This window comes from Rhinoderma darwinii, chromosome 5 (assembly GCF_050947455.1).
Source record: "Rhinoderma darwinii isolate aRhiDar2 chromosome 5, aRhiDar2.hap1, whole genome shotgun sequence".
Lineage (NCBI taxonomy): Eukaryota > Metazoa > Chordata > Amphibia > Anura > Rhinodermatidae > Rhinoderma > Rhinoderma darwinii.
The window spans coordinates 159523435-159545117 of NC_134691.1; the positions used below are offsets into that span (position 1 = coordinate 159523435).

The 21683-nt window shown below is 38.6% G+C and overlaps 1 protein-coding gene across 1 annotated transcript in view; it reads left to right on the top strand.

The window, feature by feature from the left end:
- Positions 1–21683, top strand: part of DUSP22 (dual specificity phosphatase 22) — an 80293-nt gene that overhangs the window by 30651 nt on the left and 27959 nt on the right. The window contains exon 3 of the mRNA XM_075826690.1: positions 4386–4468. Coding sequence (XP_075682805.1) covers positions 4386–4468 — 83 coding nt within the window. The remainder of the gene's footprint in view (positions 1–4385; positions 4469–21683) is intronic.

Consider the following 21683-nt stretch of genomic DNA (forward strand, 5'->3'; position numbering starts at 1 on the left):
CTGGAGGTATCACCAGTTGAATACACAGTCGGGAATGGCAGCTGCGTACTATATGATCATGCTGCGTTGCTGGGCAGGAAAGGGAGAGAACAGCGTCATACAGAAAACCTTACAACCCCCAGAGTGAAAAGAAAGTATAACCTCCTATTTGGCTATTCCAGCTAAATTAGCATATTTAGGCCTTATTCACATGAGCGCATTTCACGTCCGTGTGCTGTCCATTTTTTTTCACGGACACCACACGAACCTATGAAAATCAATGGGCCTATTCGGACATGCGTTGTTTTTCTTGCAGCGCGTATCCGTTGCGTGAAACTCACTGCATGTCCTACTATTTTTGTTGCGTTTTTGCGCACCACGCAGCCCATTGAAGATGAGTGCGTGAAAAAAAACGGACAGCACACGAACGTCATCCGTGTGCTGTCAGTGATTCATGCAACAATTGCTAAAGAAACGATGTGGGGAAAAAACTCACCTCCTTCAGTATTTTTTTGCTGAATTAAAAAACGTGTGACATACGGATGACACTTCCGTAAAATACACAGACACGCACCGCACACGGAACTGCAACGCAAGAAAAATGCTGCGTTTTTTACGTGCGCAAAACTGACACGTTCGTGTGAATAAGGCCTTAGGAAAATGCTCATAACTTTGCAAATAATAAATGTTTTTGAAAAAAGTGCCTATTAGACTAGTTAGGAGATAGGCAATTAATAAAGTAGTGACAGTCTCATTAAATGTCCCAGATCTCATTCCGATCGGCCATCGTGGGATTTGCTGGAAATACAAGTCTGATCCATGGAGGCCTCACCTCACAATTTACAGGACTTAGAGGCTCTGTCACCAGATTATCAAATCCCTATCTCCTATTGAATGTGGTCGGCGCTGCAATGTAGATAACAGCAAAGTTTTTTTTTTTTGTTTTTTTTTAAACGATCATTTTTATATTTATGCAAATGAGCTTTTCAATGGACAACTAGGCGTGTTTTCTCGTTTTACCAACTGGGCGTGTATTGTGTTTTTACCAACTGGGCGTGTATTGTGTTTTTACCAACTGGGTATTGTGAATAGAAGTGTATGACGCTGACAAATCGGCGTCATACACTTCTCATCGTTCCCACCCAGCTTCTTTCACTAAAGACACACAGCGTGACGTCACCCACAGGTCCTTCAACCTTGGCGTCACCCACAGGTCCTTCAACCTTGGCGTCGGACAAGAGAAGACACGTCGGCTCCAGGCGTCAGAGGGTACAGTTGAATCTGCAGCAGCATCACCATGTGCAGGTAAGCATAGTAAACTCCCTAGAGACGAACATATTACCTTCTCGGACGGCTGGAGCCCATGTATTTTCTCTGTCCCACGCCAAGGTTGAAGGACCTGTGGGTGACGTCATGCTGTGTGTCTTTAGTGAAAGAAGCTGGGTGGGAACGATGAGAAGTGTATGATGCTGATTTGTCTGCGTCATACACTTCTATTCACAATACCCAGTTGGTAAAAACACAATACACGCCCAGTTGGTAAAAACACAATACACGCCCAGTTGGTAAAACGAGAAAACACGCCTAGTTGTCCATTGAAAAGCTCATTTGCATAAATATAAAATTGCTCATAACTTGGGCAAAAATGATAGTTTAAAAAAAAAAAACAACTTTGCTGTTATCTACATTACAGCGCCGATCACATTCAATAGGAGATAGGGATTTGATCATCTGGTGACAGAGCCTCTTTAAAGAATCTGCAGCTAATGGTATTGCTGCCAGATACCTGTCTTATGGAGTCAATTCCTCGACGGATCAGAGCTGTTTTGGTGGCACGAGGAGGACCTACACAATATTAAGCAGATGGTTTTAATGTCATGACTGATCTGTGTATGTTTTCTCTGTAATACTGTAAACTGACGCTTACAAGAGTGTCAGCATTTGACGGTATTTAGCAGCATGAACGAAGATAGGCCATCAATTTTCTGTCTCCGGAAATCTCCTGTAATATCTGTATAATGAAAATATAGAAAGTTCTGCACTTTTCTAATGTACTTCAAATTTATTAAGACTGGCATTTCATATGCCAGTCAAGAAATTTAAAAGTAAAATGCGCCTAATTTTATTAAAAGGTGCATGCCTCTTAATAAATTAGGTGCATCTCTGGCTGCCCATTCACTAGAAAGTGAAATCTAGATCAGCCATGAACTGGCGTAGATTTGCGCCATAATTTATGCCAGTTTCTGGCATAAATTATAATTAATTTGTTGGGCAGTGGGTAGCCCTCCCCTTCCGTTAAGCTCCACCAAATTTTTAGAAACGTTCCTTAAATGGTGGAAATGTCACAAAAGTCGCAATTTTTACTGCAGAAATCTGGCATAGTAAAGTTAATAAATTCCCCCTTTGTGTTTTAGTTCCTAACCATTGTTAAGATCTTTGTTCTAGTCCATGGATAGGAACGTTATTTACGGAAAACCGATCTAATATTACTCACAGCTGAGCGTTTACTACCATTATGTACGCCCGTTATTTCCAACCTTTTTAAGCATTACGAAACCTTTAAAAAAAAAATCTATATATATATATATATATATATATATATATATATAGATCTCTGGAAACACCTACCAATTTTACATTTTTTTTTTTCAAAAGAAAAAGGCTGCAAATAAGTAATAGTTCTTTTAAATCGCTATACAAACTGGTAAGCAGAATAATAAATTGACCAGACACCTAAGCTAATTTAAACTCCAGCCCAGACCCTTACGCTTTTTTCACACCCTATGGACGGAAATTCATTTAAATGTGTGGTATGTAATGAATGCTACATACTAAATATATGGCCATACACATGAGATAGTAGATGCTCGTTTTGGCGGCAGCTATCACGACTCAGCTATTAATATGCATGCTCCGCTAAGTATGCATGTTTATTTCAGTGGGGTGAGATTAATAAGTCGCTACTATAGGCCTCTGGTTTATTTTTCATGGGAACAAGGCATAGTGATGTTGAAATCTAAAATTAGTGTTGCCTAGATTAGATTACTGTTTGGTTACTTGTGGAAAAACTATACTTCCTAGCCTGGAAACCGACTCTATACAAACACTGAGCCAACAGTTTTGTGAATGCAGCTCCGGACTATAATTCATGCTGGCTCCTAATTACAAATGTTCCAAAGTTATTAAAAAAAATAAAATAAGTTGTTTGTAATTTTGTTTCAAAGGTGATCAAGCCCTTTAAAGTTTTACCACCCCTGCAAATTCTTAAACATGTTTTCTGCATGAATTTTTTTTCTTTTTTTAATTTCATTATAAAATAGCAATTGTCACACAGAACTGTAAATTACAAAAGTGGGTGCCATTAGGGCTGTCCAGGTTAAGGGCTGTTTTTTATACTGATTACCTATCCAAAGTATAGGTCATCAGTATCTGATCGGTGGGGGACCAACACCTAGACCCCATAACGATCAGCTGTCCCGGCTTCCACTGGCGCCAGAATCTATACAGAGGTCGGTGGATTACTGCAGCTCTGCTCCTATTCACTTGAATAAGATCAGAAGTGCAGCACGGCCGCTATACAGTGGTCGGAGTCATCTGCTTCCGGCATCAGCCCCTGCATAGCTTCCGGCGCCTGGATGCAGCCGGAACAGCTAATCTGTGTGGGGTTCGGGTGTCGGACTCCCACCGATCATATACTAATGACCTATCCTGTGGATAGGTCATCAGTATAAAAAAAATCCCCCAATTAATTTTTGACACATTTGTACAGATCAGATACTATACATAATAGAATAAGCTAATTCCATGGCAATCGCCCGCTTGAATTAAACCCCCTCTTTTAATAAATCATAGAAGGAATAGTCGCAAGAAAGAGAAAATCATTCCTGGATGCGTTTTATAGGCATCTGATGCCATTGTGACATTGGAGGTGGGTCAAATAACTTGAGGCACATATCATTGTCAGATGAGCGGTTTGGTTTCTGGAATTCATTTTTTTAGATTGTAAATGTTTAGGGCTCTAGCTCTTTCTTCATGCTTACTACATTGACGTTGTACTCTTAGTCATTCTATTTTCTCATGTGAACTGTGTGGCAACTTATTAAGATTAACGCTTATATTAACATGGATTTTGCCTGCCAATTTTGCCAATAGTAATGCCATGATGAACAAACTCCTCAATTCTCTGCATAATATATCCAGGTCAGAATACTATCTAATGATTTAATCGTAGGTAACCCCTATTTGGCAAAGCTCCATTTGGCTAACTAGGTCATTCCTTTAATCTGAGTCCTAATTTTAGAATATCTCGCTCGAGCTTTAGGCTCCTAGCAATGATTCAGAAATCAAGAATATTTGTTTTTTTCCATTTGGCTGAATGTGACCTTTTTCTTTGTACCTCTTTTCAGATGCTCGAGATATTGAACAGCTACAGAAGAATAACATTACTCATGTTTTGTCTATACATGACAGTGCCAGGCCTATGTTAGAGGTAAGCAGAACTGCCTTATGATTAATTGCATCCTTTCACATGTCCTTGTCCGTAAAATTGAATTTAGAGACTAGGGCGTCTTGAAAATGCCTAAGTTCCACTCTGCAGTTCTCTTTCCAGACTCCTTACATTCTTATTTAAACTGACCGTACAATGTGGAAATTACTGATCTGATTTTACAATGAGCTTTCTTTCATTAAAGTAGTTCTCCATGATGGCCTATCCTTAGGACAGGTCATCAATATCAGAACAGGTATGGTCCGACTCCCGGCATCCCCAATGATCAGCTGACTGAATTGGCCGCGTCGTACACTTTTGTAGCGGCTGTGCCTGGGATTGCAGCTCTGCCCCATTGACTTGTTGAATGGGACCGGACCTGCAATCCCAGGCACAGCCACAATGCAAACTCAGTCTACAGCGTTGTGCCTGTGAACTGAGGAAAGACCGTGGCGACGAACGTCAGACCCCCACCGATCTGATATGGATGACCTATGCTAAGGAAAATGCCCTGACAACCCCTTTTATTGTTTTATGTTTTTTTTTTATATATAAATTATTGTTTTTTTTCTATTTTTTTAAGAACTTTTGTAATTTGACTTTTTTTTTAATTTATTTTTTTTATTTTATTTTTATTCAGGTGTTCTGTATCCTGTATAAATAGAGGCTGTATGGTTTTAAATCAGCCGATTTCAGTCAGTTCAGCTGAAGTGACGGCTCATCTTAGAGCAGGTCCTGCATGTCTCGGACACACAGGATCTAGCTAATATCGATGATTGATATTAGGTGGATTCTGTGTGCCAGAGACATGCAGGACCCTCTCTCAGCCGAGCCATCAGTTCTGCTGAACTGACTGATTCGGCTGAAAGAGATACAGCTTCTTTTTATATAGGATGCGTACAGGCTGTGTCATGAAAAGTAAAAAAAAAATAAAATTGAAAAGTCCATTACAATAGTTCTTAACGCAAAAAACATTACTTTAGTAAATATATATGTATGTGTGTGTGTATGTATGTGTGTGTGTGTATATATATATATATATATATATATATATATATAATATATTTCAAAAGTGCACACAGCCTTTAAGCTTCACATTTGTGTGAACTTTCCACTATTCAGAATTGCCTTTGTTTCAGTCTATATAACTGTGTATCTGTGATATTACATAGTACTGCAGGTAAACCTACTAATCTTTTTCGGTAGGAAAAAGTATCCTCTCTGTTTATATTTGTCAGTCTACAAGAGCTGCAAGCTCCTGAAACGCACAGTTTTTTTTAGATGCCTAGCAAAAGAGGGGTCTGTGACTTTGACTTCCTCCATATGTAACCTTTTAGAAAGAGCGGAGTTTAGTTCTGCTTGTTAATTGCACTCCTAGCACAGGGGAAGGTTTCCACTACCTCCCAGCCAGGACAAAGCATTCGAAGCCCTACCTCCCTTTTCAAACCTGTTGTTCACATACTACAAATTGGGAAAGTAGGATTTAAAGGGGGAAATAAAATGTAAAAAAATGGAGATGGAGACCTTAGAACTGTATTGTGGGATATGCCTACTGATGTAGGTTATCAAGAAGTAGAGGAGAGATTGAAAGGAGTATGACTGCAAGATAAGACTACACATAGGAGCTGCAGACCCAAAACGATGGACATTTTTAATCAAGTCCACTTGCATAGTTGCTTTCATTTTTATTTTAGATGCGTTAGAAAAATAAAATAAAAAAAGTTGGTTACGAAGGTGAACATAGCCTTTAACCCCTTAAGAACATGGCCTATTTTAATTTTTTTAAGGGGGGTAGAAAACAGCAATTTTTGGGGTTTTGTTTTTACAGCATTCTCCGTTTAGTATAAATGATATGTCAAATTTATTCCGCGGTCAGTACGATTAGAGCGGTACAAAATTTATATTTTTATGTTTTACTACTTTTACACAATAAAAACCTTTTTTTTTTTCTTTTTCTTTTTTAAAAAAAAGAAAACTATTTTTGTCTCTAGTCTAAAAATGTTATTTTTCTGTCAACAAGCTGTGTGAAGGTCTTTTTTTTTTGCGAGATGAGTTTACTTTTTTTCATTGGTATAATTTTGAGTTACATACACTTTTTTTTTCTTTTTTTTATTTCTTTATATTCCATTTTTTGGGAGGCATGGACTTGAGGAAGGCCAATGTAATACTGGGGTAGGACTGGAGTTTAAAAAAATAACTTTTACTGATATAACTTTTTTTGTCAAAATTAAAGTGGAGTAAATTACACTACAAGATACCTTTGGTAATAGGTGTTGAAATTCACCACCTATATTCAATGTATTACTGGAACGTTGCCTACACTGTCTATGCATACATTGATGTAATAAAAAACATTTTATTGGCGATCTGGTACCGTGAGTTGGTGGTGCCTGTAGCCATTAATTACACAGATATTTCTAAGGGCTACTTCTACATCAGGATGAACAAAAAAAAGCAATTCTGGCATTGTTTTTTATTTTTGCCATAACAACCCTCCGGCACCCAGAAGTTCTCTCTGATCCTGTTAGTAAGAGCAATGTGCCAACTGTATATTACAGCCAGCAACCGGAAGTCACGGTACATCTCCTTTGCCTGTGCCATCACCTATTGGGAACTATATAGTTACCATGATGTAAATGTATGTCATGGGGTGGCAGGAAGTTAAAGAGGCTCTGTCACCACATTATAAGTGCCCTATCTCCTACATAAGGAGATCAGCGCTGTAATGTAGGTAACAGTGCTTTTTATTTCGAAAAACGATCTATTTTTACCACTTTATGAGCGATTTTTAGCTTTATGCTAATTAGTTTCTTAATACCTAAGTGGGCGTGTTTTTACTTTAGACCAAGTGGGCATTGTACAGAGGAGTGTATGATGCTGACCAATCAGCGTCATACACTTCTCTCCATTCATTTACACTGCAGATAGCGATATAGCTATATCGTTATGTGCAGCTACATACACACACTATAACATTACTACAGTGTCCTGATAATGAATATACATTACCTCCAGCCAGGACGTCATGTGTATTCAGAATCCTGACACGTCTAAATCTTTTCTGTGAGATTTCCAGCAAGGCAAACGTAGTCTCGCGAGACAGGTTCTTCCCACCACATATAGGCCTCTGACAGCGGCTTATTCGCCTCTCCCATTGACATAAACTTACATGCTGCGCTGTGCCAAGCTGCATGTTTATGGGACTGTTGGGGAGATAGATGCCAGCCGAACGAGTGTATAGCCGCCAGCTATCTTGTGTGTCTTAGGTAAGCTGTAATACTGTATGTATTTTCGGAAGGCCAGTGTCTTTTTTTTTTTTTTTTCTATTAGTCAGAGACCTATTCTTTTACTTTCCATGTGAAGTCTTAATTCACAGTTTAAATAATATTCCATTTCTAATGATTGAATATGCAGTACGTGTCTCCAGGAAAATAACTAGCATTTTTTATTTCCCTAATGTACAGGCTTTGTTGTATTCTGCCTGTACTACAAGAAGAATGCAAATTCAGTGATGTTCTAATGTAAGGAGTATAGTACATCTGGTTAGTCAGTGGACCAAGAAGTCTGTGCACAGTATTACTTACTAAAGATATCACAAATCATAGCAAGCTGCCACATCAGGACATTTGGGAAATGTTATTTGTTTATAGTGTACTCTGCTGTACCTAAAAGCTGGCTTCTGGGTATGCGTCTCTAAACTTATTCAGTCTGAATTAGATGTCATACTTTAGTTGCAGTTTTTGGCTGTAATGTAAACTGTGTTTGTGATCCTGGCCTGTAGGAGGCATTAAGTTATTCACCTGTGTAATGTGGGTGTAGGATAAGTTTGCTCCATAAGTAATTTCAGCGATACTTTTAAAGTGTGTTATGTATTTATTTAGGCTTGGTGCACATCATATTTTTGGCCTATGCTTAATGTATACACCGGAGAAAGCTCCCAACTTATAAGATAAACATAGGTTGTGACGGATGCCTTAACAGTGGCATCCGTCACCATAGCATTTTTATGCTGTATGTCAATTGTATATATCATGAACTCTTATGACACTGTTCACAATGTATACGTTAAACGGATACCATTATAGTCTGTTAAGCATCTGTTTAACCCATGAAGTATGCCCATAGACTATAATGGTATCTGTTTAACATATACGTCATCTGTTGAAAAGGCATTGACGTATACGTTAAACGTATACATGTGATGTATGCCATCTAGTAGCATGTGTCACTCAGACTCCCATGTTAAAAAAAAAAGAACCACTTCTACTGCACGGTATATGTATTTGCACTGGATCGAAAAGGGTAGTCTACTACGCTATTCCATACACAAAAAAAAATAAAGGTCTACTGACTTATACCAGCTAAGCTAATGGAGCCATATGGACACGTTAAACGAAGAGCCAAAACATAGTGTGCAGAGAGCCACAGTCTAGATTTACTTAGCCTAATATTATTATTGTGTAATAATTGAAGAGAAATACTTTTCCATATGACTGTATGTATGTTGTCCATTGCTATCAGCCACTTGGATATTGTAGCCAACACAGGCTGACATTTTTCGTCATGACCAAAACTCTGTGTTCCTATAAGTTCCTGAAACATGTCCAGCACGTTCTATACAGACCACCCATCCTGTAAAACATCTCTGTGCCCAGTAAACAATCCGAACTGAATAGGATTCACATGTGTATGCTGAAAAGGTGTATGGTACCGTAGATGTTCCTGCTACTAATGTATACGGAGAAGCCACATGATCGGCTGTACAGTCAACACTTTTTGAAGATCTACTTTTTTCATTATTATTGTTAAAGCATATATCCACCCATTGTAGAAACTTCCTTCCCAAAAGATAAAAAAAACAAAACCTTGGTTGTTTCCTAGCAACTATATTCACAATTCCTTCAGTACTTTCACTATATTGCTAAATAGAAGATTTACACAAAGCAGCTGATTTCTTTGAAATAGTTTTTTCATGGCCAAATAGTTTTTCATAAGAAGGCCATTTTTCAAATTAATACAACCCTAGTGAAGTCTTGGATAATGGCAGCAGAGAAAGGAGGGGGGTGACTGATAACTATTTGCATAATATTTACTGTAAATTTACTGAAAACATACGTATTTAAAGGGATTGTCCAACTAGAAGTACACTCTTTCTTGTGACCACTCCACTGAGGGTGATCTAATCACATGGGGGTCACGCTACTGGCACTCTCTGGAATGACAGCTGCAGGCTTGTCAACGTTTTGTTAAGGGGATATGTAATATTACATTGCACCTATTAAATTTAATGGCTTGACCTGGTTGCACTTGGTTGTGGAGTGAGGGCCAGTCTTTTGCATCAGCTCTCCGCACTTGCTAATGGAAGGAGATGTCCCATTAGGCGATTTTATGACCTCATAAACTCTAATAGAGTATATTTATTGCAGCTGTCCTATGTGTACAACCCGTTTTAAGAAAAAAAACAAGGCTCTGCACATGGCCGTACTACAGCCCCGTGCATGAGTCTAATATTTCGTTCTGGGACAGCCATGTACATAGAGCATAGGGCGAGCGGGATAAGCAACTGCCAGACAACTGTCACCTCCTATCTCCAGGGCAAACAAAGGATCGAGTATATTAACATCCAACGTCTCATCCTTGCCCCCCCCCTCCCAACTTCAAAAGTGACAACAGGAAGAGCAGCCATATTGCTTGTCCTTTTTTAAATTAATCTCTTCGCAACAGATGAATGAATTGTACACGTGTTATTGAGTGATCATTCTGACAAAATGACAATTTACCATCAGATACGAAGAAGCGAATTCATAAGTGACAACCAAAGAGATAAGTGTAGACATTCATATAGGTATTGTGCAGGAGATTGAGCTATTGTTCCTAAGAAGAACAGGAACATTTACTAATCCTTTTATCCATTTTATTGACAATAAGGGGGGATTCACACGAGCGTGTATTCGGTCCGTGCGGGCCGCGTGGTTTTCACGCGCCACGCACAGACCAATACAAATCTATGGGGCAGTACAGACAGTCCGTGCTTTTTGCGCAGCGTTTGTCAGCTGTGCAAAAAGCGCGACAGGTTCAATATCTCCACGTATTTCGCGCATCACGCACCCATTCAGTCCGTGCGAACCGACTGAAACAGCGCACCAGCTGTCAAAAGGATCAATGTAACCAGAAAAGCACCACGTGCTTTTCTGTTTCCAAACATCCAAGTGGAGTGTCTTTGAGATGAGCGAACCCGGACAATCAAACGGAACTTCACCGGGTTCGGCCGAACTCGGCAAAAAAATTTCCGGTACGCGACGTCTGGAGATAGTCACTGTCCAGGGTGCTGAAAGAGTTAAACTGTTTCAGCACCATGGACAGTGACTACCGATCCCAATAAACATGAACCTGTAAAAAAAAAAGAAGTTCTGACTTACCGATAACTCCCGGCTTCTTCCTCCAGTCTGACCTCCCGGGATGACAATTCAGTCCAAGTGACAGCTCCAGCCAATCACAGGCCAAGCACAGGCTGCAGCGGTCACATGGACTGCCGCGTCATCCAGGGAGGTGGGGCCCGATGTCAAGAGAGGCGCGTCACCAAGGACGCGTCACCAAGGAAGCGTCACCAAGGCAACGGCCGGCAAGTTCTCGGTAAGTACGAACTTTTTCTTTTTTTTTAACAGGTTGCTGTATATTGTGTTCGGCATTCACTGTCGAGGGTGCTGAAAGAGTTACTGCCGATCAGTTAGCTCTTTCAGCACCTTGGACAGTGACGGGCGTCGACTAGCCTCATCTCTATGATGGCGGCTGCGCGAAAATCACGCAGCCGCGCATCATACACGGATGACACACGCAGCTGTCAAATGGTTTTTGCGCGCGCAAAAACGCAACATCCGTCTGTATCTGCCCTAAATATCATACAAGCACTCAATGAGGTTCCAGTATTTTGAACATTTACGATTTAGATAATTCGAAGATCCAGACTGTCAATGCCCGTTTTACTGCAGACTGGTGGAAAATTCGATTCTTGGAAGCCTAATATAGAATATTGTCCTAAATTAATGACAATGTGTCCCATAAATACTGTTCTCCAATAACCAATGCGATTTTAACAGCCGTAGGTAGTAATTTTGGGAAGGGTTTATCAAATGTCTGACTAGTATAAGCTCTGCGGACATGATATTTTTTTGCAAGAAACCTAATCCTATCATAATGCCCATCATTTAATATGCTTTTTCATCTTGACACTGATGCATTGACTGCTGGTTGATAAATGCTGCCTCCTGAGCTATACTTTTATTACACTCCAGTACACACTGTCAGTCATGGCTTATGCTTAGAAAATGTTCATGAGTCATGTTAGCTGAGGCAGGCAGATGCATAGTTCTTATTGTGGCATGATGGACATCCTCCAGACTTTCAGTGTTCCCTCATGCAACCACTGACAGATTTCATACTGACAACATATGTACAAAATGTCCTTGAAAATGGGCTATTTTGGTCCCCTGTTGCCGTAAAGTCAAATAAGGGTTGACCAATCTGAAAGGACTAGCCAGGTGGCAAATAGTTATTTGCATATAGCAAAACAAATTAAACTTTCGGGTTAACTCTAGAGCAAGATCTTATGTGGCATGCTTTCCTGAAAATCATTTGTGAAAACTAAATACAATTTTAAATCAAAAGGGACATGTTCGAATTGGAGTGTTATAAAACACTGTCCTTCTCAAATCTATTTATGATTTGTGGTACATATAGTTCTAATTTATCACACGAGCCTTCTTTCAAAATTCCATATGTTTATTAAGACTAGTGTTACAGCAGGGTAAACTGTGCCCTAAATGTACCAGTGTAATTCTGCCTATGCTGTAATATACACACTTTGCATATTCTGTAATCAATTGTTTTGATCTGTAGCTCTTGGTGTTGATGTAGCGAATACTCCTTTAAAAGTATTCAAGATTCATAGCCTATAACTTTCTAAGATGTTATAATGCTTTAATTTTTGTATTCTTTTTGTAAGTTGCTATTACTAATGGTAGCTCATTCATAATACATGACAATGGTCTGTTCTAAGGGTACTATTGCATGGGCCGTGTAAACGAGCGCCGATCAATGAGAGCTCGTTAATAGGGGTTTGTTTTCTCCTATCACATGGCGCAATGATTGGATATGTATGGGGAGAAGGGCTCATTACTACGATCGCCCGTTCCGATACATATCCAATCATGTCGGCTCGTCTTCCCGATTTACACTAGGAGATGTGCTGCCGACAACGATTAATTTTAATTCTGCATAAAAGAGCAGATCAGCCGAAGAATGTGTGTTTGCTCGTTCATCAGCTGATAGTTTCCCTGATTACACAGGGCAATGATCGGGAACGAGCATTTGGTCGCCAAGTCATTGGCCCGTGTAATCGGGCCTTAACTCTGTGCACCGTCAAATTTTAAAAAGGATGTTCAGATTATTTTAAGTGTGAAGAGAGGTTATCTAAGAAAGAGAAAAGTGGTGGAATTTAGTCAAGAATATTTTGAGTAAGGCCCAGTTCACACAGTTTTTTTTTGTTTGTTTTTACGCTGATTTTTATGCGGAAACTGTGTGGAAACCGCTGCAAATAACGTTTAAAACCGCCTCCCATTGATTTCAATAGCAGGCAGGAGGCATCTTTTTTTTTGCTGGCAGTTTTTAGCCGCTCACGGTAAAAAAAAAAACAGAATTCTCTTTCTTGCCACAGTTCCGCCTCCGACCTCCCATTAAAATCAATGGCAGACAGAGAACATTTTCGTGGCGGTTTTTGGCCGCAAGCGGAAAATCACAGCAAGAATTTGCAGACAGGTCAAAATCTGCCTTAAAATTCCTGAAGGAATTTTAAGGCAGATTTTTCTGCCTGCAAAAAAAGAACTGTGTCAACAGGGTCTAAGAAGCTTTGTTGGTAAATTTAATATAATGAACAGTAGAATAGATGTTATCATGTGAATACACAACACAATATTTCCTTATGAGGTCAAAAATAGACATGACCAATTATGAATGGAGTTTCTGAAATAATAATAATCAAAGATTTTTCATATATAGGTATACAGAATAATCATTTAAATAAATAAAGACTATAAACTACCAGCTGGATCCCCCTAGAGATCTTGAACAATATACAAAGGCATATTAAAACCATCTCTACTGACCCGATATTATTCATAGGAGATTTCAATCAAGTAGTAGATGAAAACTGTGACCGGAAACTAAGCATAAAACACTCCCTACAAATCCTAGCAAAGAGGACATAATTTGGGAACTACATAGAGGAGATGGGATGGTAGGATCTGTGGCAGGAGCGGAATCCCGGGGGAAAAACTCTCTTGCTACTCTAAGGGCGGATTTACACTAGCGTGTGCGTTTTGCGCACGCAAAAAAACGCAGCGTTTTGCGTGCGCAAAAGGCACTTAACAGCTCCGTGTGTCATCACATAGGATGTGCGGCTGAGTGATTTTCGCGCAGCCGCCATCATTATGACACTCTGTTTGGATGTTTGTAAACAGAAAAGCACGTGGTCCTTTCCTTTTTAGAAACATACTTTTGACTGCTGTTGCGCGAATCACGTGCGTCCCACAGAAGTGCTTCCGTGTGGTGCGCGTGATTTTCACGCACCCGTTGACTTCAATGGGTGGGTGATGTGTGAAAAACGCAGAAATATATGAGACCTGTCGTGAGTTTTACGCAGCGGACTCACGCTGCGCAAAAATCACTGACAGTCTGCACTGCCCCATAGACTAGCATAGGTCTGTGCGACGCGCGTGAAAATCACGCGCGTTGCACGGACGAATTACACGTTCGTGTAAATCCGCCCTTAGACACACGACACAATGTCCTGAATAAACCTAGTGTTATTATATAATTCATTCATAATTGGGATTAAAAAAAAGGTGAAGCAGAGGGAATTCTTTTATAAGATTAATCTCTTTTGGTTCAAACTAATTGAAAAGAAGATAGATATTAAATAGGAAGTCAAAGCATTTTTGGAACTGAATGTCCCTCGTAGTAATATAAGAGTAGCATGGGATACATTAAGGGACTATTCCAAGTTTAGAGATTTATGGCATATCCACAGGATATGCCATAAATGTCGGATAGCTGCAGGTCTCCGCTCTGGAAGGTGGGTGCTGGTTTATTCCTTGCGTGAGGGGGCTCCCGTACGTTCCATGGGAATTACGGAAACATCCGAGCAGCGCAACAAATAGTCAAACCACCAGGAAAAACAAGGTCTCTCCCTTTAACCTACAGTCAGAATCCAGAGCCAAAATGCACAGCAAACACGAGTACTTTAAGTGTAGCTAAACGTTTGACAAACTTCAGACATGTCATAGTGACATGCCAGAAGTTTGGATTGGTGGGGGTACGATCACTGAGACCCCCACCATTCGTTAGAACAAAGCAGCTGAAGCACTCGTGTGAGCGCTCAGCCGCTTCTTGTCTGTTTGGCTTTTTCCAGAAATCGATGTATTGGTGTACAGACTCAATAGAAAGTCTATGAGCCTGTACTCCGATACATTTATTTCTGGAAAAAGCCAAACGGCTGAGCGCTTACACGAACGAGCGATTCAGCTGCTTCGTTCTAGCGATTTGGTGGGGGTCTCAGAGCTCGGACCCCCACCAATCCAAACTTCTGACATGTCACTATGACATGTCAGAAGTTTGTCAAACGTTTAGCTACACCTTAATGCTTAAAAGCTATGTAAGCCCTTTGAAGGGCATTTTTTTTATTATTTTTTAGTCAGTCAGTGTGTTTGGTCTAACTTTTTAATTCGTCTTTATTAAAAATGTAGTTTTATTTTTTTAGATACAGCTGCTCTGTATTCTTTATACAGAGTAGCTGTATCTTTCGCTATGACCTGAATCACTCAGTCCCGCGGACCTGATGACTTCAGTGTCAGCGGGTCCTGTGTGTCTCTGACACGCCAGATCCATCTGTAATCTATCACATCTAAGTTCATAACTTAGATGTGATGGATAACAGGTGGATCCTGCGTGTCCGAGACACACAGGACCCGCTGACACTGAAATCATCAGTCCCGCTTACCTGACTGGGGCAGGATTTAGCGCTACATACAGCTGCTCTGTATAAAGAATACAGAGCAGCTGCATCTAAAAAAAAGTAAAACACATTTTTTAATAAAGACTAATTAAATTACACCAAACACACTGACATATTTATGAAAAAAAAAATTCCCATCAAAGGTTTACATAGCCTTTAACTTCTTTATAAATAAGTGAAAGTATTACGATACATATGCAACAATAATCAAATCCTTCAGTGCGTATCATTCCTTGTTTGTTTGATCTACCAAAAGTCCATGTGGTGGTTTACCAATAGTCCACATTGCTCTCGGCAAAAATCAGCATGGAGACGTCTAGTTACGTGGAAAGAGTATCTGCACATCTATGTGACGTTTCGGGGGACCTTAACCTTTCTCAAGCATTCACACTGTATCCCAGGTGCATGAAACAATATTCTCTATCAAAAGTTTCCAACGGTACAACCTGCTAAGCGCAAGTCCATGTTTATATCAATATAAACATAAGTTCCATAGAAAGATATTACTCGTATAATTAGCAAACTACTAATATACAGTATTATAAAGCTATCTTTATAAATATCGCAATATGTGATATTTTCAAAAGTAGCTTTAGAATAAAGTTAAGTAATGAGCACTCCCTCCAAAAATGGAAAAATTACAAAATGTACAATTTAAAAATAAGGTACAATTGTCCGTTCATTGCTGGTACCCTGCAGAAGATTTTTCAGTATAAAATAATGTCATTCAAGAAGCTTTTTACTTTATCCCAATAAAGCGTGCCACGTAAAATATTTATTTCGACTACATTATATATTCAGATATCACATGGGTACATCTTGTGTAGTCATTTTTCTAATGTTGCTGTTTGGAATTGCTTGACGTGTAGCAAGGCTTTTATATACCACGCATAGAATTATTTTTTTTTTTATTGTTTCCCATATGTGCAGTAGGCAGATCTAGCAGTCATGATAGAAATTGAACAGTATGTGTATACAAGTAGTTGTCACCACTTCAGCTCTGTATATGGCGTCAGATTTTCTAAACTAATAATAAATATATGTATAAGTGTGATAAATGTATTGTGCTGATCAATCCAATTCCTAACCACCAAAACTAGATGAAATCATTGCCTCTCCTGAAACCAAAAATCAGTTAAACCGAGTGAGAGCTTGAAACACAGAACAAGTTGTAGGATTTTCAGATTGTCAAGACTTGAAACAAGCGAGAGTTAAATGTCTACAACAAAATCACTTTACTCCAAAGCATAAAAATGGTGAAGACAAATGGAAGCAGTGAAATGAATTGCTTTCATGTTCTACCATCAGGTGCTTTCAGCTCCGCTTCAAGTTGCTATGAGAAATGGGGTTAAGCTACGGTAGCTGGTGTGATGACTAGGTCATGCGCGTTTTGGTTATTGGTTAACACATTTGTAGCTTCATTTATTTTAGAAATAAATGCTTTCAAAATAAAGTAATTTGTACAGTGTAATAACCATAAAGAAGTGTTAACATAAAATAAAAAAATATGCCCGTAGTGTTGTAGGCTGTTACATCTGAGATTTTCAGGCTTACAAGCAGTGTGATATGAGATGAGAATAAAATAAATAAACAGTAATACTTCCTTTTAAATGCCCTTTAATTGTATTTTTAGTTCCTGTCTGTAATTGTTAACTGACTGCCCTACATACTGATGTACTTGGAACACGTGTAGGTCCTCTATATGTCACTTAGTTAACACTTACGCAATGTCCTGGCTGTCGGGTTGCCTGGTATCCATTTCTAACATCAATGAAGTAATGACTCTAGGTTACGCTTGCCTTCCTGTTTATTTGGTTACCATTAAAGCGATGAGCTTTATCGCCTCCATTATCTTGCTTTTAAAATAACCTCATTATTGCTTCCCGTTGAAGTCCATCCTGACCTCTCTGCATCCACACAGGTTGCTCCTCCTAAATTGTGTGTTGTGGGCTACAGTGGGAGAACAATTTATCAACCTCATTTCTTCAATTATTGTTTTGTAATTTTTTTGGATTGGGTTGTGTCCATTAGTTTAGCAATGTTCTTTTTTTTTTTATTTTTTTTTTTTTATACTGTATCTATATTAATTTCTCTCCATGCTGCATTTGTAAGATATCGATTTTTAGGTTTTACCTAGAGCTTCTCGGAGCATGGACTATGCTAATACCGTAGTAATTCAGAATGTATATAGCAAAAATAAAATAAAAAATTCTGAAGGACAGAGCTGTAAAGGTTAAACAACTTTTTTTTTTTTTTTTTTAAATGGCAATCCTTCAAAAAAAAAAAAAGGATTGGATAGAGAACCCCCTACTGTAAAGTAAAAGAATATTAAGTCACCAAGAAGTTTCATGACCTTATAAAAACGTGGCTACAGGCAAAGTGCATGTATGGATATATACAGCTCATTGAATGTGGAGGGGCAGCAGCAGCTGGAACACAGAATAGTAGCTGCTGAGGAACCTCTTATTTAAAAAGTGATGGAACACTACTGTTCTAGGCTGTCTGTCAGTGCTGGGGTACAGCAGAAGCACCTACGTAGCGCCACCCATCTCCGTATAATTGTCAGGTTTTGACATCAGGATGGGATGTTTATACAAATATTATTTACTGACCTGTCAATAGAAATTTCCATGAATTGACATGTATTATAATATTGAAGATGCCATCGTAGTGGTTTGATGCAACCTTATGGACTCTGATTTTATTAATTTATTACAATATTTCACAATTTTTTTTCTTCAATATTGGAAACATTATACAAGATTTTGTGGTAACACTATTGTCAACTTCTTGAATTTATAGTAAGAATTAAACAATGCAGAATAAACTTCACGTGCAGCAGACAAACTGTATTCTACCAAACGGATTTTAGCTTTATTTATGAATTTATTTTTAGTCTCCTTAAGCCAGCTGCATACACTCGATAAAGAGTTGATAAAAAGCTAAGGAACCTCCTCATGAAAAGCATATTTTTGATAGAAAGCGTTAACTTTAGGTTTTTTTTTGAGAATTTCTAAGCATATGAACTTTTTTAAAATTGATTCTTAATATGTAAATATCTCTTGGTTATGTAAATTTTGTGGGTTTCGTTGAAATCGGTAGCTATCTATATTGTTGTGCAATGCAAATATGTTTCCATCAGTTTATCTGATCAATAATTTGTTTTATACAACATATGTATATGCGTACATTTAGTTTTCTACATGACACCTTTGGAAGCGCTCCCAGTACTATGCGGCATGTCAACATGTTTACTATAGTGTATCTCTGGGTTGTTGCATTTGTGCAGGCAGTTCTACCACTGATAACCTCACAGCTGCCGAACAGATTCTTGTGCCACAAACACCTGTTTTTCATGTGAAACAAAAGCTCTCGTTATAGCTCGGCATGTTTCACATAGGCTACTTTTTCTTCTCTCGACACTTAGCTTTCGAGTTTCATATGACACAGCTGCCTTACTTTTAAAGTAGTTTCCTATTTATAAACTTTTAGAGGTCTTGATATAAAGTGGTTGTATTATACAGCAGTTTCAAGGTCATCAAACATTGTTCTTGAAAAGTCACTTTGATGTTTAGATTGCTTTGTGATTGGTTATATGGTACTGAGCACAATTTAGGGAAACAACTTCTGAAATAAAAACACTCATTCTCTTCATACAATGATGAAGTATCCTATTATATAGAAAGAAAGTGACCCCCTAACGCACATTACATTGTGGTAAATGGGAAATTCCATTAACAAACTACAGTCGGAGAGCCTAGGCCCCTTTGTTCTACTAATCAGTGTGGTTCACAGGGCACAGATCCATCAAGAACATCTTCTGACAAAATGTTGCCACCAGGCTTCTCTGTATTGAAGTGTAGTTGGTGAGGCTACAAAAAAACAAACTACTAGGTTCTTACTAAGCATTGTTCCATCTCACCCAATCAGTGACTGGCATAAATTTACCCAGATTACCAATCCCAGACACCCAAAACAGACTAATTTAATTGGATTATGCTCAATCAAAAGCTCTCTCGTATTCTAAACGGCTCACAGGCTACAATTCTACAAAATCTGGTATCCATGTACACGTTACCTCTCATGGTGGTTTGCGCTATACACTTTGATTATTCTACAGTAAGCCCTTTTACACACAAAAAAAAGTATTCTATACAATTTTGATATGGGTAATCTATATACATAATCTTCAACTGTATTTTATTTTTATTCTTTTCTGATTCAATTTGAAGAATTGCCAGTGTTTTTGTCCGACAGTTAAGCCTCGGGCATCTTTTGTCCTCAAATGCTGCTCCGCAGTCATGCAGAAAATCACCACAAAAGTTTACTTTTTTTTTCCTTTCAATGCACCCATGTAAATCAAGACAGATCCTTTAAATTTAGGGCATCTAGCAGATACTCTTAGTAAGCACAACCAGCATGTGCTTTTACTTAGAAAGTGTGCCCTTTTATGTTAATTGAGCACCCTAATTGGCCAATTGGGAGCACATAGTTATATCTGTAGCACTTTACATACTAATGCATCCACAAATCAGCCAAGTGGTGAAATGCTTTTTTAGCATAGAGGGCATCTGTTAGGTACCATAGGTTAAAGGGACTTTCTCCATCAAGATACATTTTATATATCTTTGATAATCAATGTGACTCTTCTATTAGTGTTATAACAAAGGGTAAATTAAGTGCCTCCTAACTACAATCAAAACTTTATTTACATCACATTAGAGCCATATGTTGGGTATACGCGCCAAGAAAGCTTCCAGGGTATACGCCGAATGTATCACCAAGTGTGACTGGGCTGGTGTGCGCTGGCATGCTTTTTTTTTTTTTTTTTTTGTATAGAATAGTCTTGTAGACTACGCTATTCTATACAGAAAAAAAAATGATTATACTGTGTGGTGTACATTTTAATGGGAACTTATTACACCTGTATCACACTGTAAGCCTATACAATGAGATAACCGTTGCACCATTTTGTCAGAGGTATGTGTCACGAGATAGTCCCACTTCATCAAATCTTTGCTCTTAATTTACAATAAGTGACTATAGCGTAAATCATTCTGTATGCATAGGAGAAATAGGGAAAGTTAACAGATCATAGGGGGTTTAAAGGGAAACGGTCACCAGCATTTTACCTATTGAACTTTAGTTATCCCTCACTGGCCGCTGCTATCAAAAGTTCATTACCATTATCCCCTCTCCTAAACTCCTCCGACTGTAAATAACGGTCTGCAAACATTCCGCACTTTTTATCGTAATAATCCGGTGTGCCTTTGTGCGCACACACCAGAATAGGAAATCAATGCACAAGTGCAGGATTTTGTGTGCTGGGGGAGGCGAGGAGCTGTCAATCAAAAGTAAGGAGGCGGGGTAAACTCGGAAAGACATGAGGAATGAAGATATGACTCTTTTCAAACTAAGATTTGACTATTTTCAAACGATGTCACTCTCTTATTCTCATTCGCATACGGTGTGGGAACACTAAAAAACTGAATACTAGAGCTACAGAGCCGACTAAGAAGACAATTATAGGTTATATAGAAATATTTTTTCACCCACTACCAACTGGTATTGCTGGTTTAATAGGTGAAATGCTGGTGACAGGTTACCTTTAAACTGGTCCTATTGTGGTTGGCAGGAGCATATTGGGGAACACTATAGCCAACATAAGTCTAAAATTATTCTACCATTTGGTATGTTATGGAAATGGGGCGGAATAGAAAGACTCCTTTTGAGGGAAGGGAAATTTTTGGGAGCAGAACACGTTTTGATTCAGTTTTTGAGCTATACACGGGAGTTTACCAAAAAAAAGAAGAAACTTATAAAACCAAGACTGATTTGGCCTTGTGAACACGACGATTTTTTCAAATCTGACGTTTCACTTTATGTGGTAATAACTCCGGAATGCTTTTACCTATCCAAGCGATTCTGGGATGGTTTTGTCGTGACATATTGTACTTTATGTTACTGCTTTTTTTTTTTTTTAAATTTAATATTTATTTGTCAAAAACTCCATAAGCATTTTTCTAAATTTAAATGTATCTACTTGTAAAACAGATGGTAATACCACACAAAATAGTTACTAGTTAACATTTCCCATATGTCTACTTTGTTTGCATAGTTTTTTTTTACGTCCTTTTATTTTTCTAGGAC